Raw genomic sequence first — 25,315 nt, 5'->3', positions numbered from 1 at the left:
CCTTCTATTCTTATTTTGCTGAGAGTTTTTATCATGAATGAGTGTTGAACTTTGTCAAATGCCTTTTCTGCATCAATTGATAAAATCATGTGATTCTTGTCTTTTTTTTTATTTATGTGGTGCATTACATGAATTGTTTTTCTAATGTTGAACCATCCCTGCATACCTGGTATGAATCCCACTTGGTCATGTTGAATTATGTTTTTGTTATGTTGTTGAATTCTATTGGCTTGAATTTTGTTGAGGATTTTTGCATCTACGTTTAAAAGGGATATAGGTCTATAATTTTCTTTTCTTGTTGTGTCTTTACCTAGTTTTGGTATCAGGGATATGTTGGCTTCATAGAATGGGTTTGGGAGTATTCTATCCTTTTCTATGCTCTGAAATACCTTTAGTAGTAGTGGTGTTAACTATTCTCTGAAACCTTAGTAGAACTCTGCAGTGAAGCTGTCCAGACCAGGGATTTTTTTTTTTTGTTGGAAGTTTTTTGATTACCTTTTCAATCTCTTCTTTTGTTATGGGTCTATTTAGTTGTTCTACCTCTGTTTGTGTTAGTTTAGGTAGGTAGTGTGTTTCTAGGAATTCATCCATTTCTTCTAGGTTTTCAAATTTTTTAGAGTATAATTTTTCATAGTAATATGATATGATTCTTTTAATTTCAGTTGGGTCTGTTGTAATATCGCCCATCTCATTTCTTATTTGTGTTATTAGCTTCCTCTCCTGTTTTTCTTGTGTCAGTTTGGACAGTGGGTTTTCATTTTCGTTGATTTTTTTCTAAAAACGAGCTTTTGGTCTTGTTAACTCTTTCAATTGTTTTTCGGTTTCCTATTTCATTTAGTTCAGCTCTAATTTTTATTATTTGTTTTCATCTGTTGCCTGTGGGTTTCTTTTGTTGCTCTCTTTCTATTTGTTCCATTTTTAGGGATAATTCTTTGATGTCGGCCCTTTCTTCTTTTTGGATATGTGCATTTATTGATATAAATTGGCCTCTGAACACCACTTTTCCTATATCCCAAAGGTTCTGATAGGAAGTGTTTTCATTCTCATTGGATACTCTGAATTTCTTTATTCCATCCTTAATGTCTTCTATAATCCAGTCTTTTTTGAGCAGGGTATTGTTCAGTTTGCAAGAGTTTGATTCTTTTCTTGTTATTGATTTCCAGTGTTATGGCCTTATGGTCAGAGAAGATGCTTTCTAAAATTTCAATGTTTTGGATTCTGCTGAGGCTTGCTTTATGACCTAATATGTGGTCTATTCTAGAGAATGTTCCATGTGCATGAGAAAAGAAAGTATACCTGGTTGCTGTTGGGTGGAGTGTTCTGTATATGTCTACGAGGTCAAGTTGGTTGATTGTGGCGTTTAGATCTTCCGTGTGTTTATTGAGCTTCCCGAAAGTGGTGTGTTGAAGTCTCCCGCTATTATTGTGGAGCTGTCTATCTAACTTTTCAGTGCTGATAGAGTTTGTTTTCTGTATCTTGCAGCCTTGTCATTGGGTGCATAAATATTTAATATCATTGTATCTTCTTGCTGTATCGTCTCTTTAATCATTATATAGTGTCCTTCCTTATCCTTTATGATGGATTTCACTTTAAAGTCTATTTTGTCAGAAATTAATATTGGCACTCCTGCTCTTTTTTGATTGTTGTTTCCTTGATATATTTTTTTTCCATCCTTTGAGTTTTAGTTTGTTTGTGTCTCTAAGTCTAAGGTGCATCTCCTGTAGGCAGCATATAGACGGATCTTGTTTTTTAATCAATCCTGCCTCTCTCTCTTTATTGGTGCGTTTAGTCCATTTACATTCAGCGTAATTATGGATAGGTATGAATTTAGTGCTATCATTTTGATGTCTTTTTTTGTGTGTTGTTGACAGTTGCTTTTTCCCACTTAATTTTATGTGTTGAGTAGATTTTCTTTGTATGTTGTCCTTCCTCATATTTGTTGTTGTTGATTTTGTTTCTGCTGAGGCTGTATTTTTACCTTGTGTTTCATTTTGATGAGTAGGATAGTTTGTGTCCTTTGTGGTTACCTTATTATTTACCCCTATTTTTCTAAATTTCAAACTAACTTTTGTGCCTTTGTATCGCCGTATCTTCCTCTCTGTATGGAAGGTGTATGATTACATTTCTTAGTCTCTGTTTATTATTTTCATGTTGTCTTTTATATAATAACTTCGCTGTTACCGTGTTTTGAGCTTTTTTTTTATTATAATCTTGCTTTGTGTTTTTGAGTTTCCCTGTCTGGGTTGACTTCTGGTTTCCCTGCCCAGTGTTCTAGTCTTGGTTTGATACCTGGTATTATTGATTTTCTAACCAAAGAACTCCCTTCAGTATTTCTTGTAGTTTTGATTTGGTTTTTATGAATTCCCTCAATTTGTGTTTATCTGGAAATGTCTTGATTTCACCTTCATATTTAAGAGACAGTTGCTGGGTATATGATTCTTGGCAGGGAATTTTTTTCCTTCAATTTTTAAATATGTCATCCCGTTGCATTCTTGCCTGCATGGTTTCTGGTGAGGAGTCCGAGCTTATTCTTATTGGCTTTCCTTTGTAGGTGACTTTTCTTTTATCCCTCGCTGCTCTTATAATTCTCTCTTTATCTTTGGTTTTGGCAAGTTTGATTATAATATGCTTTGGTGACTTTCTTTTAACATCTACCTTATGTGGCGTTCGATGAGCATCTTGGACAGATATCTTCTCATCTTTCACATTATCAGGGAAGTTTTCTGCCAACAAATCTTCAACAATTTTCTCTATATTTTCTGTTATCCCTCCCTGTTCTGGTACTCCAATCACTCGTATGTTATTTCTCTTAATAGAGTCTCACATAATTCTTAAGTTTTCTTTTTTTTTTTTTAAATTGTTTTATCTGATTTTTCTTCAAATATTAGGGCCAAGTGATTTATCTTCAACTTCAGAAATTTTGTCTTCTACGTGCTCAATTCTGCTCCTCTGACTTTCTATTGAATTGTCTACTTGTGTAGTTTGTTAATCTTCTGAATATCTGATTGTTGTCTGTCTATAGATTTTTCCAGCTTATTAAACTTTTCATTATGTTCCTGAATAATCTTTCTAATTTCTTCAGTTGGTTTACCTGCGTGTTCCTTGGCTTCTTCTGCGTATTGCCTGATTTCCTTCCTGATGTCTTGAAGGGTTTTGTATATTAAGCTTTTGTATTCTGCATCTGGTAGTTCCAGGAATGCAGTTTCATCTAGAAGATCCCTGGGTTCTTTGTTTTGAGAGCCTTTTGAGGTGATCATGGTCTGTTTCTTTATGTGATTTGATATTGACTGTTGTCTCTGAGCCATCTATAAGTTATTGTATTATTTTATGCTTGCTTACTGTGTCGTAGCTGCTTGCTTTTGTTTTGGTCTACCCCTATGGGCTGCTTGAGTGAGCTAGCTTGATTACTTTCACCTTTAGAGCTCTGATATCGTGTCCCCAGCTGGCTAGGACTGTTATCAGGTATATTAGTCTGGGAGTCCATTTAGTTTACTTGTATGAATTCTGCTCAGGTTTCCAGGTAGCTAATCATCAAGTGTGTGGTACAGGCTCTGTCCTACATTCTTAGAGGGGAAAGGGTGATTGGCGTATATACCGGTATCTGATTGCAGCAGGTGGTCATGCTCTGAACAAGGCAGGGGGTTGAGAACCAACCCCCGAGTGTCTCTGAGGAAAATGCGTCCCTGTTCCCTAGAGTGTACGGGTGGGTGGGTTCTGCAGACGGACCATGGGCACCCAAAGTTTTTGGTTGTAAGGACTGGAGGTACCAGTTATCCTTGGACCCCTGTCATGGGTGCTGGGCGACCTGAGTGGAGCTACCAGTCCTTAAGTCCCTGATTTGGGTAGGTGAGGACCTTTTTTAATAGGCAAAGCAATGTCAAACCTCAAACACCCACCTCTCCACCGCACAGCTGAAATGGTTGGAGTCTGCCAACAAGGGCCTACTCTCCCGAAATAGGCCTACACAGGTGCATGCAGAAGGGAAAGGTGCTCAAAGTCCACTGACGGCTTATGCCTGGACAGGAGCTTTTCCTGTCCTGAGCTCCCCCAGTTAATGGAGCTAACAAATTATCTTTTCCCCCTAATTGTAAGTTTTTTCATTATCTGAGGCTGGGAGGATGGTTCTAGGTGCTCAACAGGACCTGTCTCATGCCCAGGGATTCAGCCACTGAGGGCAGCTTGGGGGTGGGAGGTGGGGGGTGTGGTGAAATATATGCAAGTACTTAGTTTTTGCCGAGAGCGCCATTCTCCTCAGGCTCTGGAGGTGTGAGTAGGCTGTGTGGCTGGCTGCTTCTCCCTGAGGAAACTGCGGCCCAACGCTAGTTACAGCCCACTGCCGCCGCTGCTCCAGGAATGGTGCCTGAGGGCTCCCCGCAATTCACGTCTGGTAACTCCTCACCACTTCTGAACGGTCTCTTCCTCCCCCTGCCCTTCAGTTCGTTATTTAAGCTTTCCTCTGATGCTCAGGGCTCCCAGCTTCTCAGAAATATACTCGTTTCACTTGATTTTTCGGGTCTTTGTTGTAAAGAGGGCTCGCCGGAAGCGTCTGTCTATTCCACCATCTTGGCTCCACCTTCATATTCACTGCTCTTTCTTGATTGTTGTTTACTTGATGTATTTTTTTCCATCCTTTGAGGTTTAGTTTGTGTATTTGAATCTAAGGTGTGTCTCTTGTAGGCAGCATATAGACAGATCATGTTTTTTTATCACTTCTGCCTCTGTTTGTCTCTTTATTGGTGCATTTAGTCCATTTACATTCAGTGTTATTATTGATAGGTATGAGTTTAGTGCTGTCTTTTTTTTTTATTAACTTTTATTGAGATTCAAGTGAACGTTTACAAATCAAGTCAGACTGTCACATATAAGTTTATATACATCTTACTCCGTACTCCCACTTGCTCTCCCCCAATGAGTCAGCCCTTCCAGTCTCTCCTTTCGTGACAATTTTGCCAGCTTCCAATTCTCTCTATCCTCCCATCCCCCCTCCAGACAGGACATGCCAACACAGTCTCAAGTGTCCACCTGATATAATTAGCTGACTCTTCATCAGCATCTCTCTCCTACCCACTGTCTAGTCCCTTTCATGTCTGATGAGTTGTCTTCGGGAATGGTTCCTATCCTGTGCCAACAGAAGATTTGGGGACCATAACCGCCGGGATTCCTCCAGCCTCAGTCAGACCATTAAGTCTGGTCTTTTTATGAGAATCTGGGGTCTGCATCCCACTGATCTCCTGCTCCCTCAGGGGTTCTCTATTGTGCTCCCTGTCAGGGCAGTCATCGATTGTGGCCGGGCACCAACTAGTTCTTCTGGTCTCAGGATGATGTAGGTCTCTGGTTCATGTGGCCCTTTCTGTCTCTTGGGCTCTTAGTTGTCATGTGACCTTGGTGTTCTTCATTCTCCTTTGCTCCAGGTGGGTTGAGACCAATTGATGCATCTTAAATGGCTGCTTCTTAGCATTTAAGACCCCAGACGCCACATTTCAAAGTGGGATGCAGAATGTTTTCATAATAAAATTATTTTGCCAATTGACTTAGAAGTCCCCTCAAACCATGGTCCCCAAACCCCCGCCATTGCTCTGCTGACCTTTGAAGCATTCAGTTTATCCCGGAAACTTCTTTGCTTTTTGGTCCAGTCCAGTTGAGCTGACCTTCCATGTATTGAGTGTTGTCCTTCCTTTCACCTAAAGCAGTTCTTATCTACTAATTAATCAGTGAAAAACCCTCTCCCTCCCTTCCTCTCTCCCCCACCTCGTAACCACAAAAGTATGTGTTCTTCTCAGTTTATACTATTTCTCAAAATCTTGTAACAGTGGTCTTATACAATATTTGTCCTTTTGCCTCTGACTAATTTCGCTCAGCATAATGCCTTCCAGGTTCCTCCATGTTATGAAATGTTTCACAGATTCGTCACTGTTCTTTATCGATGCATAGTATTCCATTGTGTGAATATACCACTATTTATTTACTCATTCATCCGTTGACGTACACCTTGGTTGCTTCCAGCTTTTTGCTATTGTAAACAGAGCTGCAATAAACACGGGTGTGCATATATCTGTTTGTGTGAAGGCTCTTGTTTCTCTAGGGTATATTCCCAGGAGTGGGATTTCTGGGTTGTATGGTAGTTCTATTTCTAACTGTTTAAGATAACACCAGATACATTTCCAAAGTGGTTGTACCATTTTACATTCCCACCAGCAGTGTATAAGAGTTCCAATCTCTCCGCAGCCTCTCCAACATTTATTATTTTGTGTTTTTTGGATTAATGCCAGCCTTGTTGGAGTGAGATGGAATCTCATCGTAGTTTTAATTTGCATTTCTCTAATGGCTAATGATCGAGAGCATTTTCTCATGTATCTGTTAGCTGCCTGAATATTTTCTTTAGTGAAGTGCATGTTCATATCCCTTGCCCACTTCTTGATTGGGTTGTTTGTCTTTTTGTGGTTGAGTTTTGACAGAATCATGTAGATTTTAGAGATCAGGCGCTGGTCGGAGATGTCATAGCTGAAAATTCTTTCCCAGTCTGTAGGTGGTCTTTTTACTCTTTTGGTGAAGTCTTTAGATGAGCATAGGTGTTTGATTTTTAGGAGCTCCCAGTTATCTGGTTTCTCTTCATCATTTTTGGTAATGTTTTGTATTCTGTTTATGCCTTGTATTAGGGCTCCTAGGGTTGTCCCTATTTTTTCTTCCATGATCTTTATCGTTTTAGTCTTTATGTTTAGGTCTTTGATCCACTTGGAGTTAGTTTTTGTGCTTGGTGTGAGGTATGGGTCCTGTTTCATTTTTTTTGCAAATGGGTATCCAGTTATGCCAGCAGCTTTTGTTAAAAAGACTGTCTTTTCCCCAATTAAGTGACACTGGGCCTTTGTCAAATATCAGCTGCTCATATGTGGATGGATTTATATCTGGGTTCTCAATTCTGTTCCACTGGTCTATGTGCCTGTTGTTGTACCAATACCAGGCTGTTCTGACTACTGTGGCTGTATAATAGGTTCTGAAATCAGGTAGAGTGAGGCCGCCCACTTTCTTCTTCTTTTTCAGTAATGCTTTGCTTATCCGAGGCTTCTTTCCCTTCCATATGAAGTTGGTGATTTATTTCTCTATCACCTTAAAAAATGACATTGGAATTTGGATCGGAAGTGCATTGTATGTATAGATGGCTTTTGGTAGAATAGACATTTTTACTATGTTAAGTCTTCCTATCCATGAGCAAGGTATCTGTTTCCACTTGAGTATGTCCTTTTTAATTTCTTGTAGTAAAGCTTTGTAGTTTTCTTTGTATAGGTCTTTTACATCCTTGGTAAGTTTTATTCCTAAGTATTTTATCTTCTTGGGGGCTACTGTGAATGGTATTGATTTGGTGATTTCCTCTTCGATGTTCTTTTTGTTGACATAGAGGAATCCAAGTGATTTTTATATGTTTATCTTATAACCTGAGACTCTGCCAAACTCTTCTATTAGTTTCAGTAGTTTTCTAGAGGATTCCTTAGGGTTTTCTGTGTATAAGATCATGTCATCTGCAAATAGAGATAATTTTACTTCCTCCTTGCCAATCCGGATGCCCTTTATTTCTTTGTCTATCCTAATTGCTCTGGCTAGGACTTTTAGCACAATGTTGAATAAGAGCGGTGATAAAGGGCATCCTTGTCTGGTTCCCGTTCTCAAGGGAAATGCTTTCAGGTTCTCTGCATTTAGAGTGATGTTGGCTGTTGGCTTTGCATAGATGCCCTTTATTATGTTGAGGAATTTTCCTTCAATTCCTATTTTGGTGAGAGTTTTTGTGATAAGTGGGTGTTGGACTTTGTCAAATGCCTTTTCTGTATCAATTGATAAGATCGTGTGGTTTTTGTCTTTTGTTTTATTTATATGGTGGATTACATTAATGGTTTTTCTAATATTAAACCAGCCTTGCATACCTGGTAGAAATCCCACTTGGTTGGGGTGAATTATTTTTTTGATATGTTGTTGAATTCTATTGGCTAGAATTTTGTTGAGGATTTTTCCATCTATGTTCATGAGGGATATAGGTCTGTAATTTTCTTTTTTTGTGATGTCTTTACCTGGTTTGGGTATCAGGGAGATGGTGGCTTCATAAAATGAGTTGGGTAGTATTCCGTCATTTTCTATGCTTTGAAATACCTTTAGCAGTAGTGGTGTTAAGGCTTCTCTGAAAATTGGTCGAACTCTGCAGTGAAGCCGTCCGGGCCAGGGCTTTTTTTTGTTGGGAGTTTTTTGATTACCGTTTCAATCTCTTTTTTTGTTTACTGTTTCAATCTCTTTTTTTGTTACGGGTCTATTTAGTTGTTGTACTTCTGAATGTGTTAGTTTAGGTAGGTAGTGTTTTTCCAGGAATTCATCCATTTCTTCTAGGTTTGCAAATTTGTTAGAGTACAATTTTTCGTAATAATCCGATATGATTCTTTTATTTTCAGTTGGGTCTGTTGCGATGTGGCACTTCTCGTATCTTATTCGGGTTATTTGTTTCCTTTCCTGTATTTCTTTAGTCAGTCTAGCCAATGGTTTATCAATTTTGTTAATTTTTTCAAAGAACCAGCTTTTCGCTTTGTTAATTCTTTCAATTGTTTTTCTGTTCTCTAATTCATTTAGTTCAGCTCTAATTTTGATGATTTGTTTTCCTCTGGTGCCTGATGGATTCTTTTGTTGCTCACTTTCTATTTGTTCAAGTTGTAGAGACAGTTCTCTGATTTTGGCTCTTTCTTCTTTTTGTATGTGTGCATTTATTGATATAAATTGGCCTCTGAGCACTGCTTTTGCTGTGTCCCAGGGGTTTTGATAGGAAGTATTTTCATTCTCGTTGCATTCTATGAATTGCCTTATTCCCTCCTTGATGTCTTCTATAACCCAGTCTTTTTTCAGGAGGGTATTGTTCATTTTCCAAGTATTTGATTTCTTTTCCCTAGTTTTTCTGTTATTGATTTCTAGTTTTATTGCCTTGTGGTCTGAGAAGATGCTTTGTAATATTTTGATGTTTTGGATTCTGCAAAGGTTTGTTTTATGACCTAATATGTGGTCTATTCTAGAGAATGTTCCATGTGCGCTAGAAAAAGAAAGTATACTTTGCAGCTGTTGGGTGGAGTGTTCTGTATAAGTCTATGAGGTCAATTTGGTTGATTGTAGCAATTAGGTCTTCCGTGTCTCTATTGAGCTTCTTACTGGATGTCCTGTCCTTCTCCGAAAGTGGTGTGTTGAAGTCTCCTACTATAATTGTGGAGGTGTCTATCTCACTTTTCAGTTCTGTTAAAATTTGATTTTTGTATATTGCAAGCCCTGTCATTGGGTGCATAAATATTTAATATGGTTATGTCTTCCTGATCAATTGTCCCTTTTATCATTATGTAGTGTCCTTCTTTATCCTTTGTGGTGGATTTAAGTTTAAAGTCTATTTTGTCAGAAATTAATATTGCTACTCCTCTTCTTTTTTGCTTATTGTTTGCTTGATATATTTTTTTCCATCCTTTGAGTTTTAGTTTGTGTGTGTCTCTAAGTCTAAGGTGTGTCTCTTGTAGGCAGCATATAGACGGATCGTGTTTCTTTATCCAGTCCGAGACTCTCTGTCTCTTTATTGGTGCATTTAGTCCATTTACATTCAGCATAATTATACATAAATCAGTGTTTAGTGTTGTCATTTTGATGCCTTTGTATGTGTGTTGTTGACAATTTCATTTTTCCACTTACTTTTTTGTGCTGAGATGTTTTTCTTAGCAAATTGTGAGATCCTCATTTTTGTAGTGTTTGACTTTTTGTTTGTTGAGTCATTACGTTTTTCTTGGCTTTTATCTTGAGTTCTGGAGTTGTTATACCTCTTTGTGGTTACCTTAATATTTACCTTTATTTTTCTAAGTAAAAACCTAACTTGTATTGTTCTATATCGCTTTGTATCACTCTCCATATGGCAGTTCTATGCCTCCTGTATTTAGTCCCTCTTTTTGATTATTGTGGTCTTTTACATATTCACTTCAATGATTTCCTGTTTTGAGCATTTTTTTTTTTTAATTAATCTTAATTTGTTTTTGTGATTTCCCTATTTGAGTTGATATCAGGATGCTCTGTTCTGTGACCTTGTGTTGTGCTGGTATCTGATATTATTGGTTTTCTGACCCAACAATATCCTTTAGTATTTCTTGTAGCCTTGGTTTGGTTTTTGCAAATTCTCTAAGCTTGTGTTTATCTGTAAATGTCCTAATTTCGCCTTCATATTTCAGAGAGAGTTTTGCTGGAAATATGATCCTTGGCTGGCAGTTTTTCTCCTTCAGTGCTCTGTATATGTTATCCCATTGCCTTCTTGCCTGCATGGTTTCTGCTGAGTAGTCTGAACTTATTCTTATTGATTCTCCCTTGAAGGAGACCTTTCTTTTCTCCCTGGCTGCTTTTAAAATTTTCTCTTTATCTTTGGTTTTGGCAAGTTTGATGATAATATGTCTTGGTGTTTTTCTTTTTGGATCAATCTTAAATGGGGTTCGATGATCCTCTTGGATAGATATCCTTTCGTCTTTCATAATGTCAGGGAAGTTTTCTGTCAGCAGATCCTGAACTATTTTCTCTGTATTTTCTGTCCTCCCTCCCTGTTCTGGGACTCCAATCACACGCAAGTTATCCTTCTTGATAGAGTCCCACATGATTCTTAGGGTTTCTTCATTTTTTTTAACTCTTTCATCTGATTGCTTTTCAGCTATGTTGGTGTTAATTCCCTGGTCCTCCAGATGTCCCAGTCTGCATTCTAATTGCTCGAGTTTGCTCCTCTGACTTCCTATTGTGTTGTCTAATTCTGTAATTTTATTATTAATCTTTTGGATTTCTACATGCTGTCTCTCTATGGATTCTTGCAACTTATTAATTTTTCCACTATATTCTTGAATAATCTTTTTGAGTTCTTCAACTGTTTTATCAGTGTGTTCCTTGGCTTTTTCTGCAGTTTGCCTTATTTCGTTTCTGATGTCTTGATGCATTCTGTAAATTAGTTTTTTATATTCTGTATCTGATAATTCCAGGATTGTATCTTCATTTGGGAAAGATTTTGATGCTTTTGTTTGGGGGGTTGTAGAAGCTGTCATGGTCTGCTTCTTTATGTGGTTTGATACCGACTGCTGTTTCCGAGCCATCACTGGGAAACTTGTTTTTCCAGAAAATCCGCTAAAAAAAATGCAGTCAGATCCCTATCAGAACTGCCTTTGGTTTATAACCGCCACCTTGTTCCCTATAAGGATGAAGGTCCGAGATTTGGATCATATATGCTTGGCTGTAGCTGGTTCTGTGTTTTTAGTCCAATTAGGGATGGATTTTTGGTCCCTGGGTTTTTTGTGGTTCCTTCTCTCAGGCCGGAAGAATGGGTTAGGAAAAGAAGAAAAAAAAAAGGGGAAAAGCAAAGCCACCGCGGAGCCGGAGCCATTCTCCCTCTGGCTCAGGAAATTCCAATGTTAATGAAGCCGCCTGGGAAGGGTGGGGCAGGGTTCAGAGAAATAGGAGAGTAGCACCTCGGAATATAGCCACAATTGCTTATCTTGCTTGGAATGACTATTTTATCTGAGATTCCCGAGGGGCGTGTCGCCTATGTGTGCTGGCTGTGTGGAGATTGCCCCCGAGGGTCTGGCCCGCTGAAGCTGCGGTCAGATCCTCCACTGCAAGTCCAAAGCCCAGCGTCAAGGTTCCCCTGCTGGCATGCTGCACTCCCGGCTCCAAAACCAGTCACTGCCTCCCGGGGACTTCTCCCACCAGCCGTGTTGCCACGCCGCATGCGTGGACTGGCTGGGCCCCTTCCCGGGGTGAGTTCAGGGAGGTTGGGCTGCTTCCCTTGTTTGCGCTGCAATATTTTTGAGTTCAGGTCCCCTGGGCCCAGCCCTAAGCCCGGCGCCAAGGTTACCTGACTGGTACGCTGGCTCCAGTCTCCGTAAACAGTTGCTGCTTCCCCGTATTTGTTCGTTCTCTGTCTCTACATCTGTGTTTGTTGTTCAGGGTTCGTAGATTGTTATGTATGTGATCGATTCACTTGTTTTTCCGAGTCTTTGTTGCAAGAGGGATCCGAGGTAGCGTCTACCTAGTCCGCCATCTTGGCTCCGCCCCCCAGTGCTGTCATTTTTATATTTTGTGTGTGTGTGTGATATTTACAGTTTCTTTTTTCCACTTGATTTTTTGTGCTGAGTCATTTTTCTTAATGTATTTTTGTTTCATCTTTTTCATTGTTGTTGATTTTGTATTTTCTGAGTCTTTACATTTTGTTTTTCATTTTGATGTGTAGGATTGTTAGTGTCCTTTTTGGAATTACGAGATATAATTCCGTGTTTTTCCAAGTTTAAACCAATATATTTACCTGTTTTTCTAAGTTGAAACCAATATATTATTTCTTTATATCGCCTTTACTTCTTCTCCATTGAAAGATCTACGTCTACATTATTTAGTTCGTCTTTTTTGTTTCAATGTTGTCGTCTTATATATTTTGACATCTCTGCTACTCTACTTTCAGTGTTTAGCTTTGATTTATTTGTGTGGCTACCCTATCTGTGTTGATATCTTATTGTTTTATCCTGTGTTCTAGTCTTGAGTTTTTACCTGATGTTATTGATTTTCCGACCAATGTACTGCCTTTAGTATTTCTTGTAATTTTGTTTTGGTTTTTACAAATTTTATAATTTTTTTTTATCTGGAAAATGTCCTAATTTTTCCATCATATTTGAGAGATAGTTTTGCCAGATATATAATTCTTGCCTGCAATTTTTTTCCCTTAAGGCTTTATATATGTCATTCCATTGTCTTGCATGTGTGCTTTCTGCTAAGTAGTCAGAGCTTAGTCTTATTGAGTCTCTTTTGTGAAGATTTTTTTTTTTTTTTTTATCCCTAGCTCTCTCTTTATCTCTGGTTTTGGTAAGTTTGATTATAATATGTCTTGGTGACTTTCTCTTGGGGTCTGCCTTGTGTGGGTTTTAATGAGCTTTTTGGATAGATATTTTCTCATCTTTCATAGTATCAGAGAAGTTTTCTGCCAACAAACCTTTAGCAGTTATCTGTGTATGCTCTGTTACCATCCTCCCCCCTCCCCCGCCCCAGTTCTGGTAGTCCAGTCACACGTTGGTTCTTCTTGTTGATGGAATTCCACATAATTCTTAGGCTTTTTTCATTTTATTAAAATTCTTTTATCTGATTTTTTCCTCAAATTGGTGTCAAGTGCTTTATCCTCAGTCGTGCTAATTCTGACTTCCATTGCCTCAATTCTGCTTCTATGACTGTGTATTGAGTTTTCTAATTCTGAAATTTTATCGTTAATCTTTTGAATTTCTGTTTTCTGTCTCTATATAGATTCTTGTAGCCTGTTAAATTTGTCATTATGCTCTTATATAACCTTCTTAAATTTTCTTTTGGTTTGTGTGTTCTTTGGTTTCTTTTGCTTTTTGCCTGATCTTCCTGATTTCTTGAACAGCTCTGTACATTAATCTTTTGAATTCTACCTCTGGTAATTCCAAGAAAATCTCTTCCTCCAGAATGTTTTTTGAATCTTTGTTTTGGTGGCTTGCTGAAGTCGTCATGATCTGCCTCTTTATATGATTTGATATTGACTGTTGTCTCTGAGCCATTAGTAAGTTATTATACTTTTTCATTTTATGTTTGCTTTCTCTGCCCTAGCTTCTTGATTTGTTTTCTTTTGATATGCCAAAATGGACTGGTGGTGTGAGCTGGCTTGATTATTGGTGTCTTTGGAGCTCTCGCCTCCTGTCTTCAGGTGGCTATAACTGTTACTAGGTATTGTGAGCCTAGGAATCCATCTAATTTTCTTGTATGGATTTAGCTCATGTGTCTAAGGTTGTCGGTCACTGAGTGCATGGTGGAGGCTCTCAACTACAGTCCTAGTCAGGTAAGGGTGATTAGATTAGGCACAGGTGTCTGGCTGCAGTAGGAGTTCATGTGCTTATCAAGGCTGGAGTCTGACTGCTGCCCCTGTCTTGGTGGAAGGTCTGTCCGTGTTCCCTAGAATACGTAGGTAGGTGAGTTTTGCAGGCGGACTGTGGGAACCCAGTGCTGTTGGTTGTAAGGGTTGAGAATCACCACTTATTCTTGGTCCCCTGTCATGGGTGGCTTTGTGGAGTGGGTGGATCCACCAGTCCACAGGCCCCTGATGTGGCTAGGTGAGGACCCTGTTTAATGGGCAGGGCGGTGTCATGTCACAAATCTGCCTCTTTCCCTTATATAGCTGATACAATTAAAAATAGGCTTCAGGTATATGCCCTTTTGAACTGTGCTAGTGAGGGCCTACTCTGTTGAAATGGCCCACCCAGGTCTAAGCAGGGGTGAAAGGCATTCAAAGTCTGTGGACCCCTTATGCCTATGCCTAGGGAAAGGGGCTGTGCCTGCTCTGAGTTTCCTGGCGTAGGGGAACTGGCAGATTACATTTTACTGTTTGTTAATTTGTTCTCCCTCCAAATTTAGAGAGTGACTTAGGGCACTTGACAGATCCTACTTCCAGCCTAGGGAGTGCAGCAATCGCTGAGGCCAGACTGGGACTTGGAGCAGAGTGGTTTGAGGGCAGGTAAATGGAAGAAAGGTACTTCCCAAAAGGGTTTTTTTTTTTTTAATCTGTGTGGTAGGTTAGACGCTTGTACTTACCTTTCACTGATTGAGCACTGTTTCTCGCTGGTTCTGGAAGCTTGAGCAGTCTTTCCGCTGCTCTATCTCTCCTGATGTGCAGAACTCGTCCCAAGCACCACTGCTTGCCTCACCGTGCACGCCAACTGATTCAGGCTGCAGGGTGCTGATACTGGCCAGGTCAGGTGTTGGAACTCCTCACTGCTTCTGAACCGTGTTTCCCTCCCATTGCTGCCCAGTCTGATTTCTCAACTTTTTCTTTGATATTCAGGCTCCTAGATTGTTACATATAATGATTCACTCATTTTTTTGGATCATCATTGTAAGAGGGACCACAGGAAGCATCTGAGTACTCTGCCATCTTGGCCTTGCCTTCCTTCTCTTCTTTTGTTTAAATAGAATTATGTTCTGAAATAAATGGGAGTCTACAATCCTCTGTCTATTATTCAAAAGTCCAGAAAGCTCTGAAAACCAAGTCTTTTTATAACTCTTTTGGTGGCTAGCCCTGATCTCTGACCTGAACTAACGTGAAGTTATTTGTAGTCTTTATTTATCCCACTGAAGGTGTTTATACACATTTCATTATAGAAATATGAATGATGTGATTAAAGATTGCTACCTCAGGGACTGCTGGAGGTATTACAAAATGGTGTATGTACATACTACATTACTAGACTTCTGAGAAACTCTTAGTTTTGTAGCCTGTTTGGCCCTAAGGGGTTCAGAGTAGAGACTGTGCACTGGTCTCACCCTTTGTGGTTAATTCTCTGTGTCCCTCCCGATAAGGTATGCAGACTTGCTGCTTCACAAGCTCTCTAGCTTCCTTAGCAAATCAGGAACCACAAGCCTAATTTTTAGGGAAGACCTTGGGGTATGCTTCTGAGGCCCCTTTCAGGGTTTGAGGGCTTTCCAGGTCACCTTTAACCCTGGCCAGAAACTTTGAGTGACCAGGGTTGTGTGGTACAGGCTGTGGAGCCCATGAGTCGAAAATGGCTGGTGCTGCTGGAATTTTGGCAGTAGGAATAGGATAAGCTGTTCTTCAGTAGTACATTTTCACCCATCATACACTATTTTCCCAACCCCTACCACTATCCATCACCAGCTTTTCAAATGTTCTCCCTGTCAGAGAGCCATCTGTTCCTCCTGATCCTCTCTCCTGCTTCATCCCTTCTCTTCCCAGCAGGGGCTTAGCTCTGCCAGGTGGTGAGCTGGATAGAAGGAGATGCATTGGGTCAGCCTTGGAGGCACTCTGTTTGGCCAGCATGGGAGGAGAGGACCAACTTCTTAGGAGTCTGCTTAGCCAAGAGTTGGGAAAATCTTTTGAACCACAATTAGTCAGCACTCCCACTGTTCCTTAGGCAAAACATTTGGAAACTTTACTGTAGAGTTAACATACATTCTTACTAGTAAAAACTATACTTGTTTCTTAAAATAAAACTGACGATTCCACTTTGCTGAGAGCTGTATAGATAGCCTGAGTATATTTTTGTTGTTTATGATGATAATATCTATTCAAAAGTTTTTTTAGTTAAGGAGATTTTTCCATGTTTTTAGGTGGAATACCAGTGTGAAGGCTTTCTTGAAAAGAATAAAGACACCGTTTTTGAAGAACAAATTAAAGTTCTTAAATCAAGCAAGGTAAATATAGATAAGCTTTTTCCAATTGGGATATGTTCCCTAATATGTTAATTACCTAAAAATATCTTTTTAGCAAAATGGTTTTTTCTAACAAAGCCAGTTTTATTTTTAGTTTTTATTTATCAAACACATAATACTGTGTGTTAGACCCTGTTCTAAATGCTTTGCAAATGTTTACTCATTTAATCCTTATAATGAGGTGATATTATCACTACTCCCATTTTACAGATAAGGCAGCTGAGGCACAGAGACTTCATAGCAAGTGACTTTTGGAGTCAAATTAAAACTCAGGCCAACTAGCTCATAGTGTGTGCTCTATGCCAGTATACAATGTTGCCTTTCAGTTTTATGTGAAAATAACCTAAAAATGATAAACTCCTCAGCATGCAGTATTCTCTCCTGTGCCTTTGTGAGAGATTATGGGAGAAAATATTATTTCTGCTGTGTCATTTTGAATGAATGTGCTAGAAACATGGCCGTATGCACTCCATCCAGATGGAGGTTAACCTTTGGATCATTGAGTGCCATTTCAGATGTGGCCTGAAGCACTTTGAAATTATTTTTTATTAGTCATGGATATCAGAAACACTGCTTTTCAGCGTGAAAAGAATATTCCAGATGACAAAGAACTATGGTGACTATACCAGATTAGTTATTAGATTTATCCCAACCTCTACCCTTTGACTCATCAGGAGAGGACTGGGAGAGGGAACATGCTCATTTTCACCTGTTAGGGAGCAAACCAGGAGGCCTGTTACTTAGTTTAGCAAAATAAGTATTTAAATGTTTGGTAAAAAAATAAAAATATTTATGTGAATTCTTCTAGATTGCTGGCTGGCACTGTTTTTCTGGTTTATTATAAGATAATCCTTTTAACTTCAGTAAAGTACATAAGAACATTTTGATTCTGGTTTTCAGAGCAAAGCTTTTACTTTCAATTATTTTGATACATAAGGATCATATAAAAACTAAATTTCAGTTTCAGCCCTCAGAAAATAATACTGTGAGTCAAAATATCTGTAGAAAAAAGTAAGGTGTTTTTCCTGACTGTAGCAAGTATTGGGCATTAATGCTTTATAACTACAGGATTGATATGTAGGAGAAAATTCTCTCACAGTGGTAATACCTGAGTATTCTTCAGTTAAAGATGATATTTCGTCTTTAGTTTATGAATAATGAAATTCTAGTGTTGCTACTATTGTTTATGTGATAAAACACCACTGTAAATTGCCTTCACTGAAGGGATTTTGCTTAATAGAACATTCATAGGCTTCTGTTATCTATCATTTCTGTCTTCATTCTGACTTAACTCTTCTGGTGGACAAGTGGATCCATATAATCATCAGAATGTAACTCTGTGTTCTGGTGAATCATTCGCAGTGACTGCCCATCTAAGTAGCATTGTTACGGCTGGAGTGGGCAGTAGTGATTTACCTAACTTACAGCTTGAGGGCCTCCCAGTCTTTGCAGAAACCTAACCTAAGGGCATGAAGTTTGTATTTTAATTTCACCTGATAGGGAGCAGGTATAATGTATAGCATGTACCGATTTGTTCTCTAGAAAGTACTAATTTTAGAAGATCTATATTTGTATTATGTGTTTGAATAGAATTCTCTTTGTGATAATATAGTATGGGGTTGTGTGTGTATGTTTTATCTTTTTTTTTTTTTTTAATCTTACAGCCTCTAGCCAAACTTACTACCTGAAAACAATTATAAACTTTACAGAAGGTGTCTTAATTTATATTTTCCCACCATAAAAAAATTTTCTGTTGCCACATCTAATATCAGGAACACATTAATGAATTGCAACTCAACTAAATGCTACTAAATTACAACTCTGCCAAATATCATTAAAATGAAGTACAACTTCTACTTTCTGTGTTGCTAATTGATGATGAGTAGAAGCTCATTTCATCTACTGAGTTATGCCTCAGATCTCACATCTCTAAAATAGAATCATGATTCTATCTACTTTATGGGGTTGTTTATAAGGATTAAATCAGTCATATAAAGCCTTTGGAACAGTACGCCTTGCATAGAAAGCTCTTAGTGAATAACGTTGTTGTTATTATTAATGAGATTATTTCCCACATCTTCATGAACTTGTTATGTGGATTCTTCTATTTTCTTTATTACAATGTCCAGAACATACAAGTTTAGTCTTAAGCAATTCAGAACCCTATCTTTAGAGAGACAGATCAAAGAAACAAGGTGGAATCCCCAGACGTATCCACTTACCTGTCTATCTTTAAATAAAGTTGGCATCCCCTGTCACTGGGGAGCAGATAAATTCTTCAGTAAATGATTTAAGAAATTGGGGATTTAGTGAAGTAAGCGAGGTAAATGAGATAGGCAGAAGTTCCTGCTCTTGTGGAAAGCTAGGCAGTAACCACTTAATCTGATGTTTAGGTAATTTCAGAGAGTGATAAGTGTTATAAAGTAAAATGGGGTACCAAGCTAGAGAGACAGTATGTGTGAGCAGCCACTGGCAAGGCACTGCCTTGCTTGAGTGGTCAGGGAAGGCCTCTGAGGAAGTGACACCGGAGATGGAGCCTGATTGATGGGAGATAGCTACATCAAGACAGAGGGGAGAGCAGGTGGGGAGCAGGAAACTGAATAAGTGGCTTGTGTTTGAGGTCCAAAAAGAAGGCCAGTATGGCTGGAGCATGGTAGGTGAGTGGGACTGTGGAACGGGTAGACAGGAGCTGCTTCCTAGAGGGAGGGTCTTGCAGATGGTGGTAGAGAGTGTGGTTTTTATACCTGTTGCAGTGGAGCATCTGAAAAGTTTTCACCTGAAGAATGATATAATGCTGTGTGGAGGTATTATTTAGAGTGGATAGAGATTTGGCGGATGTGATCTAGAAGAGACATGGTGGAATGAGATGCTGAGATTGCAACAGTGGAATCTGTTTCCATCAAGTCGATTCCAACTCATAGCAACCCTAACGACAAAGTAGAACTGTCCAAAGGGTTTCCAAGGAGCAGCTGGTGGATTTGAACTGCTGACCTTTTAATTAGCAGCTGAGCTTTTAACCACTTCACCACTAACAGCAGTGGAAAAAAAAACAGTGGAGGTGGGATATAATTAGTGGGTATAGTTGATAGGTCTTGTTGATGGATTGAGTATGGAGCGTAAGAGAAGGGAGAAAGGAGGATGACTTCTAGGTTTTTTACCTGGGTACTGGATGGGTGATGGGGCCATTTACTAAGGTCTGAAGACTGGTAAAAGATCAGGCTTTGGGGAAAAGAATCAAGAGCTCTGTTTTGGACATGTTTAGTTTGAGATGGTAATAAATAGCCAAGTGGACTGCCATATATAGGAAGTTGGAAATGAAAGTTGGCAGTTCAGAGGAAAAGTCGAGGCAGGTGATATAAATTTGGTAGTCTTTAGCACCTAGGTGGTATTTAAAGCTATAGGACTATGTGAGATTGCCTATGGCGAACCTGTAGAGAAAAAAAGGGAAGATAGCTGGGCTGTTATCATATTCATTCCAACTTTTAGAAGCTAGCAAGAGGAGCTAGGAAAGAAGTCTGAGAAGAAAAGGCCCCGTGAGGTAGCAGAAACACTACCTGCAGAAGAAATAATAGTCTCTAATATACCAATTTGAAATGTACTTTTTTTTTTGAAGAAAACTTAATGTAGAGAATTTTAAATTTATAATATCCATGAGGAAAGAAAAAGGCACTCACACATACATATATGCATGTATGTGTGCATGTTCCCTGAACTCTGAAAACTAAGCAATTTTCTGGTAGATATTGTAGATCTTAAGTTAAATTGTAGCATTTACTGGTGAATATAATATTGCAGCCCAGCTCTATTAAATCATTTCACACTAAAGAGAGAAAAACAAAGTTTAGGTAACTGCTAATGTAGAACTAGTAATTCATTTGGGAATGGTAGAATCATATGGGTAAGATTCTAAAGTACGTGGCCTTTCATCGACTGGCCTACTGTTCTAAGTCGTTAGAGGTTTCAGATCAGTCTATTAGGAAGTTTTATTTTTCTCCTTTGGAACTTAGCTTTAACATTGTAATATGAACACTGTAATATGAAAAAAAACTAAAAAAATTTTTTTTTTTTTTCTAATATGAGGTCATGATAAAACATTGTTTTTTTCTTCTTTATAGACAAGCAAGCTACAATATATTATTTATTCTGTAAAGCGAGGAATACATTCATTTGTATAGCAAGGAAATATTCTTGGTATGTTATGTATGACAGTTTGTTATACATATCATGAGTTATTTCCTAAATTGTCCTCATGATTGATATACGCATAAAAAGCAAATGAAACTGCAGTATCTATTTGACTTTACTTTTTAGTGAAAGAATTCTCATAAGCAAATTATTTTTTTCTGGCAATTTTCTGAGATTGTTAGATAAGTAACTGATAGCTGCAAATATAATTTGATTTTTTAGAAGGATTTTATTTTCTTTATGGGGGAAGTGGCATTGTTGTAAAAATATGTACCTATATATCAAGATGCTTCTGTGGATTAGTTTGAAGTCTCTTTTGTTCCATAAAATTTCTTCCAGTCACATTTGCTAATAGCATCCACCCACTTGTTAGGTACTGAATCTTTTAATAAACCTAGAAAACACAAAATGGATTGATTACAGGAACTACGCAGTCAAATTTTAAATCCCTGAAGACAAATATAAAAGCTTATAGGATACAGGCAGTGTTTTTTTTCTTTTAACCTTTTTGTTTTTTTCCTAAACTCCAAATCATTTTCTTAAAATTATCATTAGCAAGCAATTACCTTATAATCTTATAATATTGTAGAACTAGTTCATGACATCCTTCCTGCTGAGATTTTCAACAATATTTTTTATTCCACATCTACTTAGCACAACCTACTAGGGTTCTGGAGGAAATGGCTCCTGCTAACCCTTTCAGGCTCATTTCTTGCCCCACCCCAATCACTGAGTACTGCAGCCTGTAAGCACCGTTCCCTGAACATGCCTGTCTATTCCTTATCACTGCACCTTTGAGCTTGCTGCATACACAGTGTGGAGGGGCTGAGCGGAGATGTGGGAGCCAGTCAAGGCTATGTTCACATCTTAGTTTTGCACCATGCAGCCTCCTTGCACTCCAAAGATTAGACCAATGTGGGCTCCATCTCTGTGTACCGAAGCGTGCACTAAAAGGCTCAATGACCTCCTATACTAATTGGTTTCATGGCCCACCTTTCACACAGGCTTCCCTAGATATCCTGGTTTTCACCACATATTTACTGGGTATTCAACAGTATTTTTGAGTTAGTGCTGAAATGAAGCAGATGAACAGTTGACAAATAACTTGCAGACTTGGACTAGTGTTTTTCTCAGCTGGGTAATAAAACATTTTATGGAACTGAAGTAATAAGATAAGACTTTCAATTAGCGTTTTACTTATAAAATAATCATAGTTCAGAACCAGTAATATGTTCAGAGTGGCCATTTCCTATGGATTAGGATTTCATGTCTAAGTGTAGTAGTTCTGTTTTTCCCCTAATATTGTTGTAAATGATTGCACTTTTCTACCTATATTTTTATAACTTTATCTCACCTTCCTCTCATGTTTTTGGCTCCTAACACAGATATTGATTATTTCTAGAATGTGAATCTGAAAGGGATTATTTAAGGAAGGAAATCTTCATAACGTTTCTTTTGTGAAGGTTTATATTGGTATTTTAGTTCCAAGTGTAATTTCCTGTTACTGTTCTGAATCAGTTTAAGATGATACCAGAATTATTTCAAGATGATGAGAAGGCTATCAGTCCAACTTCAGCCACCTCTTCGGGACGCATCCTCCTCACCCGTGTGCCTACAAAGCCTACCAAAGGCAGGCCAGGCCAGGCAGCCAAGGAGCACAGGAAAACCGTGGGGCACCAGGTGAGCTCAGGGAACTGCTGCAGCACCTGTTCCCCTCTGCTGCCTGAAGCCTTGGGCTCCCAAGTGGGGTCCTTAGATAGGAGAGGCTAGATCCTTCCCCGTGAGCACGCTCAGCACCATCCACTCACACTTCTCTCGACCCATCTTCACATCTGCCACTCTGCTTAATTAAGCCTTTCTGAAAATAGTTTTCTCTGTCTTAATTCTCCTAGTGCATATTGTCTTTGCCAGACTGCCGCTGTCTTTGTTTTGTTCTCCGATTGTTTTCTGTCTGAATTTGTATAGCTTATCAGCCCCTCCAGTGCAGGAACACCACTCTCTCCTTTATCTGTGTCTTACAGTCTGGGGATTTGGCACAAGTTATACTCGAGCTTAGTGCCTGATTAGGGGCCAGCCTTTGGATGGGAGGCTGAGCACCAGTCAGCTTGCTTTTCTGTGTACCTGCCTAGTATGGACAGGAAGCAGGGCCTGCCCAGGGCCACAGCCCATGTCCTTGTCCTAACTGTAACCCCACCACTGACTATACTCTCCCATTCTGCAGTCACTCCCTGTACTTCTTAAGTCTTGGCTACTGTTTCAGGATCTTCTAGCAAAATTCCCCCTCTGTGTGTTTAAATGACCTTAATATTCTTAAAGTGAGGTGAAGTTTTTATTCGAAATTCTGAGCCAAAACAGGAAGCTGTAGAGATTTATATTTTTAAAAGGGAGCAGGGAAAAGTAGGTGAGAGGAGAGTGGATGTATATCCAGCAGGTTAAGTATCCAAGTAGTAGCATTTAAGCAGTTGTAACCTACAGCTCTAGCATTTCTGTTCAGTAGCAGCTCTCCTTTTGAAGATGTGTCAGGTTTGTAGGTAGCGAAGTCATTTTTATTAGTGCAGTAAGAAGAGAACATTAAATTGGTTTATTTTATTCTTGACTTTTGACAAGCCCTTGATGCCCCTTTCTACTTTTTTTTGTGCAGTTCCGAAACTCCCTTCACTTGCTTATGGAGACCCTCAATGCCACCACTCCTCACTATGTCCGCTGTATTAAGCCTAATGACTTCAAGTTTCCATTCACGTAAGTATGTCTCAACTAAAAAAACTAGTCAATGAAAAAATAAAGGGGCCATATCTCATAGGTATTGCCAAAACAACACAAGGAATAAACACTATGGGGCAGTTCTACTCTGTCCTATAGGGTTACTATGAGTTGGAATTACTCCACAGCAATGAGTGTAGTTTTAGTTACAGTTATTTCAACTATTGATACCATCAGAGACTGTTTACTTTTACCAGCATCTCATCCTTCTTCACTTAATCATGTATGAGGGGAGAACAGATCTTTCTAGAGGTTGCTTTTTCAAAATTTTTCAAAGTATTTCCCTAATTTTAAAATTCGTACACATACACTGTAAAAACAATTTTCAAAGAAAGTAAACTAGTATAAAAATAAAGGAAAACACATCAACAATATCCAGAAAGCTAACTGGTTTTAACTTGCAAGGATCTTTCTTTACCAATTAACTTTCCTCCCTTCCCTGCTCCGTGTGTGTGTGTGTGTGTGTGTGTGTGTGTCTTTCTGAGAAAGAGAGAGATTAAAAAAAAGGATGGGCATGTGTTGGAATTGCTGTTTTATATCTGCATTTTAATTTAATAGACTGTGGACAGCTTTCCATGGTAGTAAATAAAAAGTCACTGTAGAGTATCCCATTGTGTAGACATATCATCACTTAAGTCATTCCATATTGAGGGCAATTCAGATTATTCCAACAATGCTATGATGAACATCTTTTAGCAAACATATATGTGCTTTTGTCTGATTATCTCCTCAGGATAATGTATTTCTAGAAGTGAAATTTGTGGGTCAAAGACCAGGCACATACACTCACATTTCACAGTGTATGAGAGTACCCGTTTCCCTACACCCTTGCAAATTCTTTCTGAAAATTCTGCCTTAGCCTCTAGAGCAGATCTGAAAGACTGACATCCTCCTATCCTCCTCATCACCAAGAAGCTCTTTCTAGAAGCAGGTGGGAAGCCTGGAGAAGCTGCCATGCCCTGGGCCCCTCTCTGGGACAGCGCTGAGGGTCATTTCTTTCCATCTGGCAGCTCCGTCTCCCACCACCACCAGAACACCTAAGAAGATAGCGCAACAGAAGACTCACGCAGGCAGCTTAGGGCTTACACTGGGGAGTAATAAGAGTGCTTATCTGGGGAGAGGAAGACCTTTCTACTTTATCTTTCAGTGTCAATTTAATTTTAAGATGTCAATTGTCTAGAGTTAAATAAATACAAAATTTAATACAAAATCAAAATGTTTCTCATTGCTGTGAACACTATAAATACTTGTTGCTATTGTTGTTGTTGTTAGGTGCCATCGAGTTGGTTCCAACTCATAGTGACCCTAAAGAATAGAGTAGAACTGCTCCATTAGGGTTTCCAAGGAGCGCCTGGCAGATTCGAACTGCCGACCTTTTGGTTAGCCGCAGTAGCCCTTAACCACTATACCACCGGGGTTTAGTAATGCGTAGTATGTGCTTATTGAATAGCTTTTAGAACATAAGCAATTTTTTTGTGTGTGTGTGTTTTAGGTGAAAGTTTACAGCTCAACTTAGTTTCTCATACAAAATTTATACACACATTGTTATGCAACCCTAGTTGCTATACCTATAATGTGACGTAACACACTCCCCCTTTCCACCCCAGATTTCCCACGTCCGTTCAACCAGCTCCTATCCCTGTCTGTCTTCTCATCACGCCTCCAGACAGGAGCTGCCCATTTAGTTTCGGGTATCTACTTGAACTAAGAAGCACACTCTTGATGAGTATCATTTTATGTCTTATAGTCCAGTCTATTCTTTGTCTGAAAAGCTGGCTTCGGGAGTGGTTTTAGTTCTGGGTTAACAGATAGTCTGGGGGCCAGCAATTTTTAAAAAATTAAACAAATGGGGCATATTTTAATTTGTCACATTTTCAGTGATTTATTTTTGTTGCTGAGAATATGCACAGCAAAAACAGCAACTCAAGTTTCTACATGTACAATTTAGAGATATTGATTACATTCTTCGAGGTGTACAACCATTCTCACCCTCCTTTTCTGAGTTGTTTTCTTTCCCATTAACACAAACTCACTGCCTCCTGAGGTTCCTATCTGATCTTTTGAGTTGCTATTGTCAGTTTGATCCCATATAGATAGTTCTTAAAGAGCGTAATGCTCAAGGCAGACT

At 38.9% G+C, this 25,315-nt stretch overlaps 1 protein-coding gene across 4 annotated transcripts in view; it reads left to right on the top strand.

Annotated features, from left to right (window-relative positions):
* The window catches only part of MYO5A (myosin VA), a 264,645-nt gene that overhangs the window by 134,946 nt on the left and 104,384 nt on the right, over positions 1 to 25,315 (top strand). For all 4 annotated transcript variants that reach the window (XM_049904982.1, XM_049904981.1, XM_049904980.1 and 1 more), the window contains exons 14-16: positions 16,141 to 16,224; positions 21,946 to 22,107; positions 23,069 to 23,166. In XM_049904982.1, coding sequence (XP_049760939.1) covers positions 16,141 to 16,224; positions 21,946 to 22,107; positions 23,069 to 23,166 — 344 coding nt within the window. The remainder of the gene's footprint in view (positions 1 to 16,140; positions 16,225 to 21,945; positions 22,108 to 23,068; positions 23,167 to 25,315) is intronic.

Source organism: Elephas maximus, chromosome 12 (assembly GCF_024166365.1).
Source record: "Elephas maximus indicus isolate mEleMax1 chromosome 12, mEleMax1 primary haplotype, whole genome shotgun sequence".
Lineage (NCBI taxonomy): Eukaryota > Metazoa > Chordata > Mammalia > Proboscidea > Elephantidae > Elephas > Elephas maximus.
The sequence above is the reverse complement of the archived record's forward strand: the minus strand, read 5'-3'. Positions and strand labels throughout refer to the sequence as shown.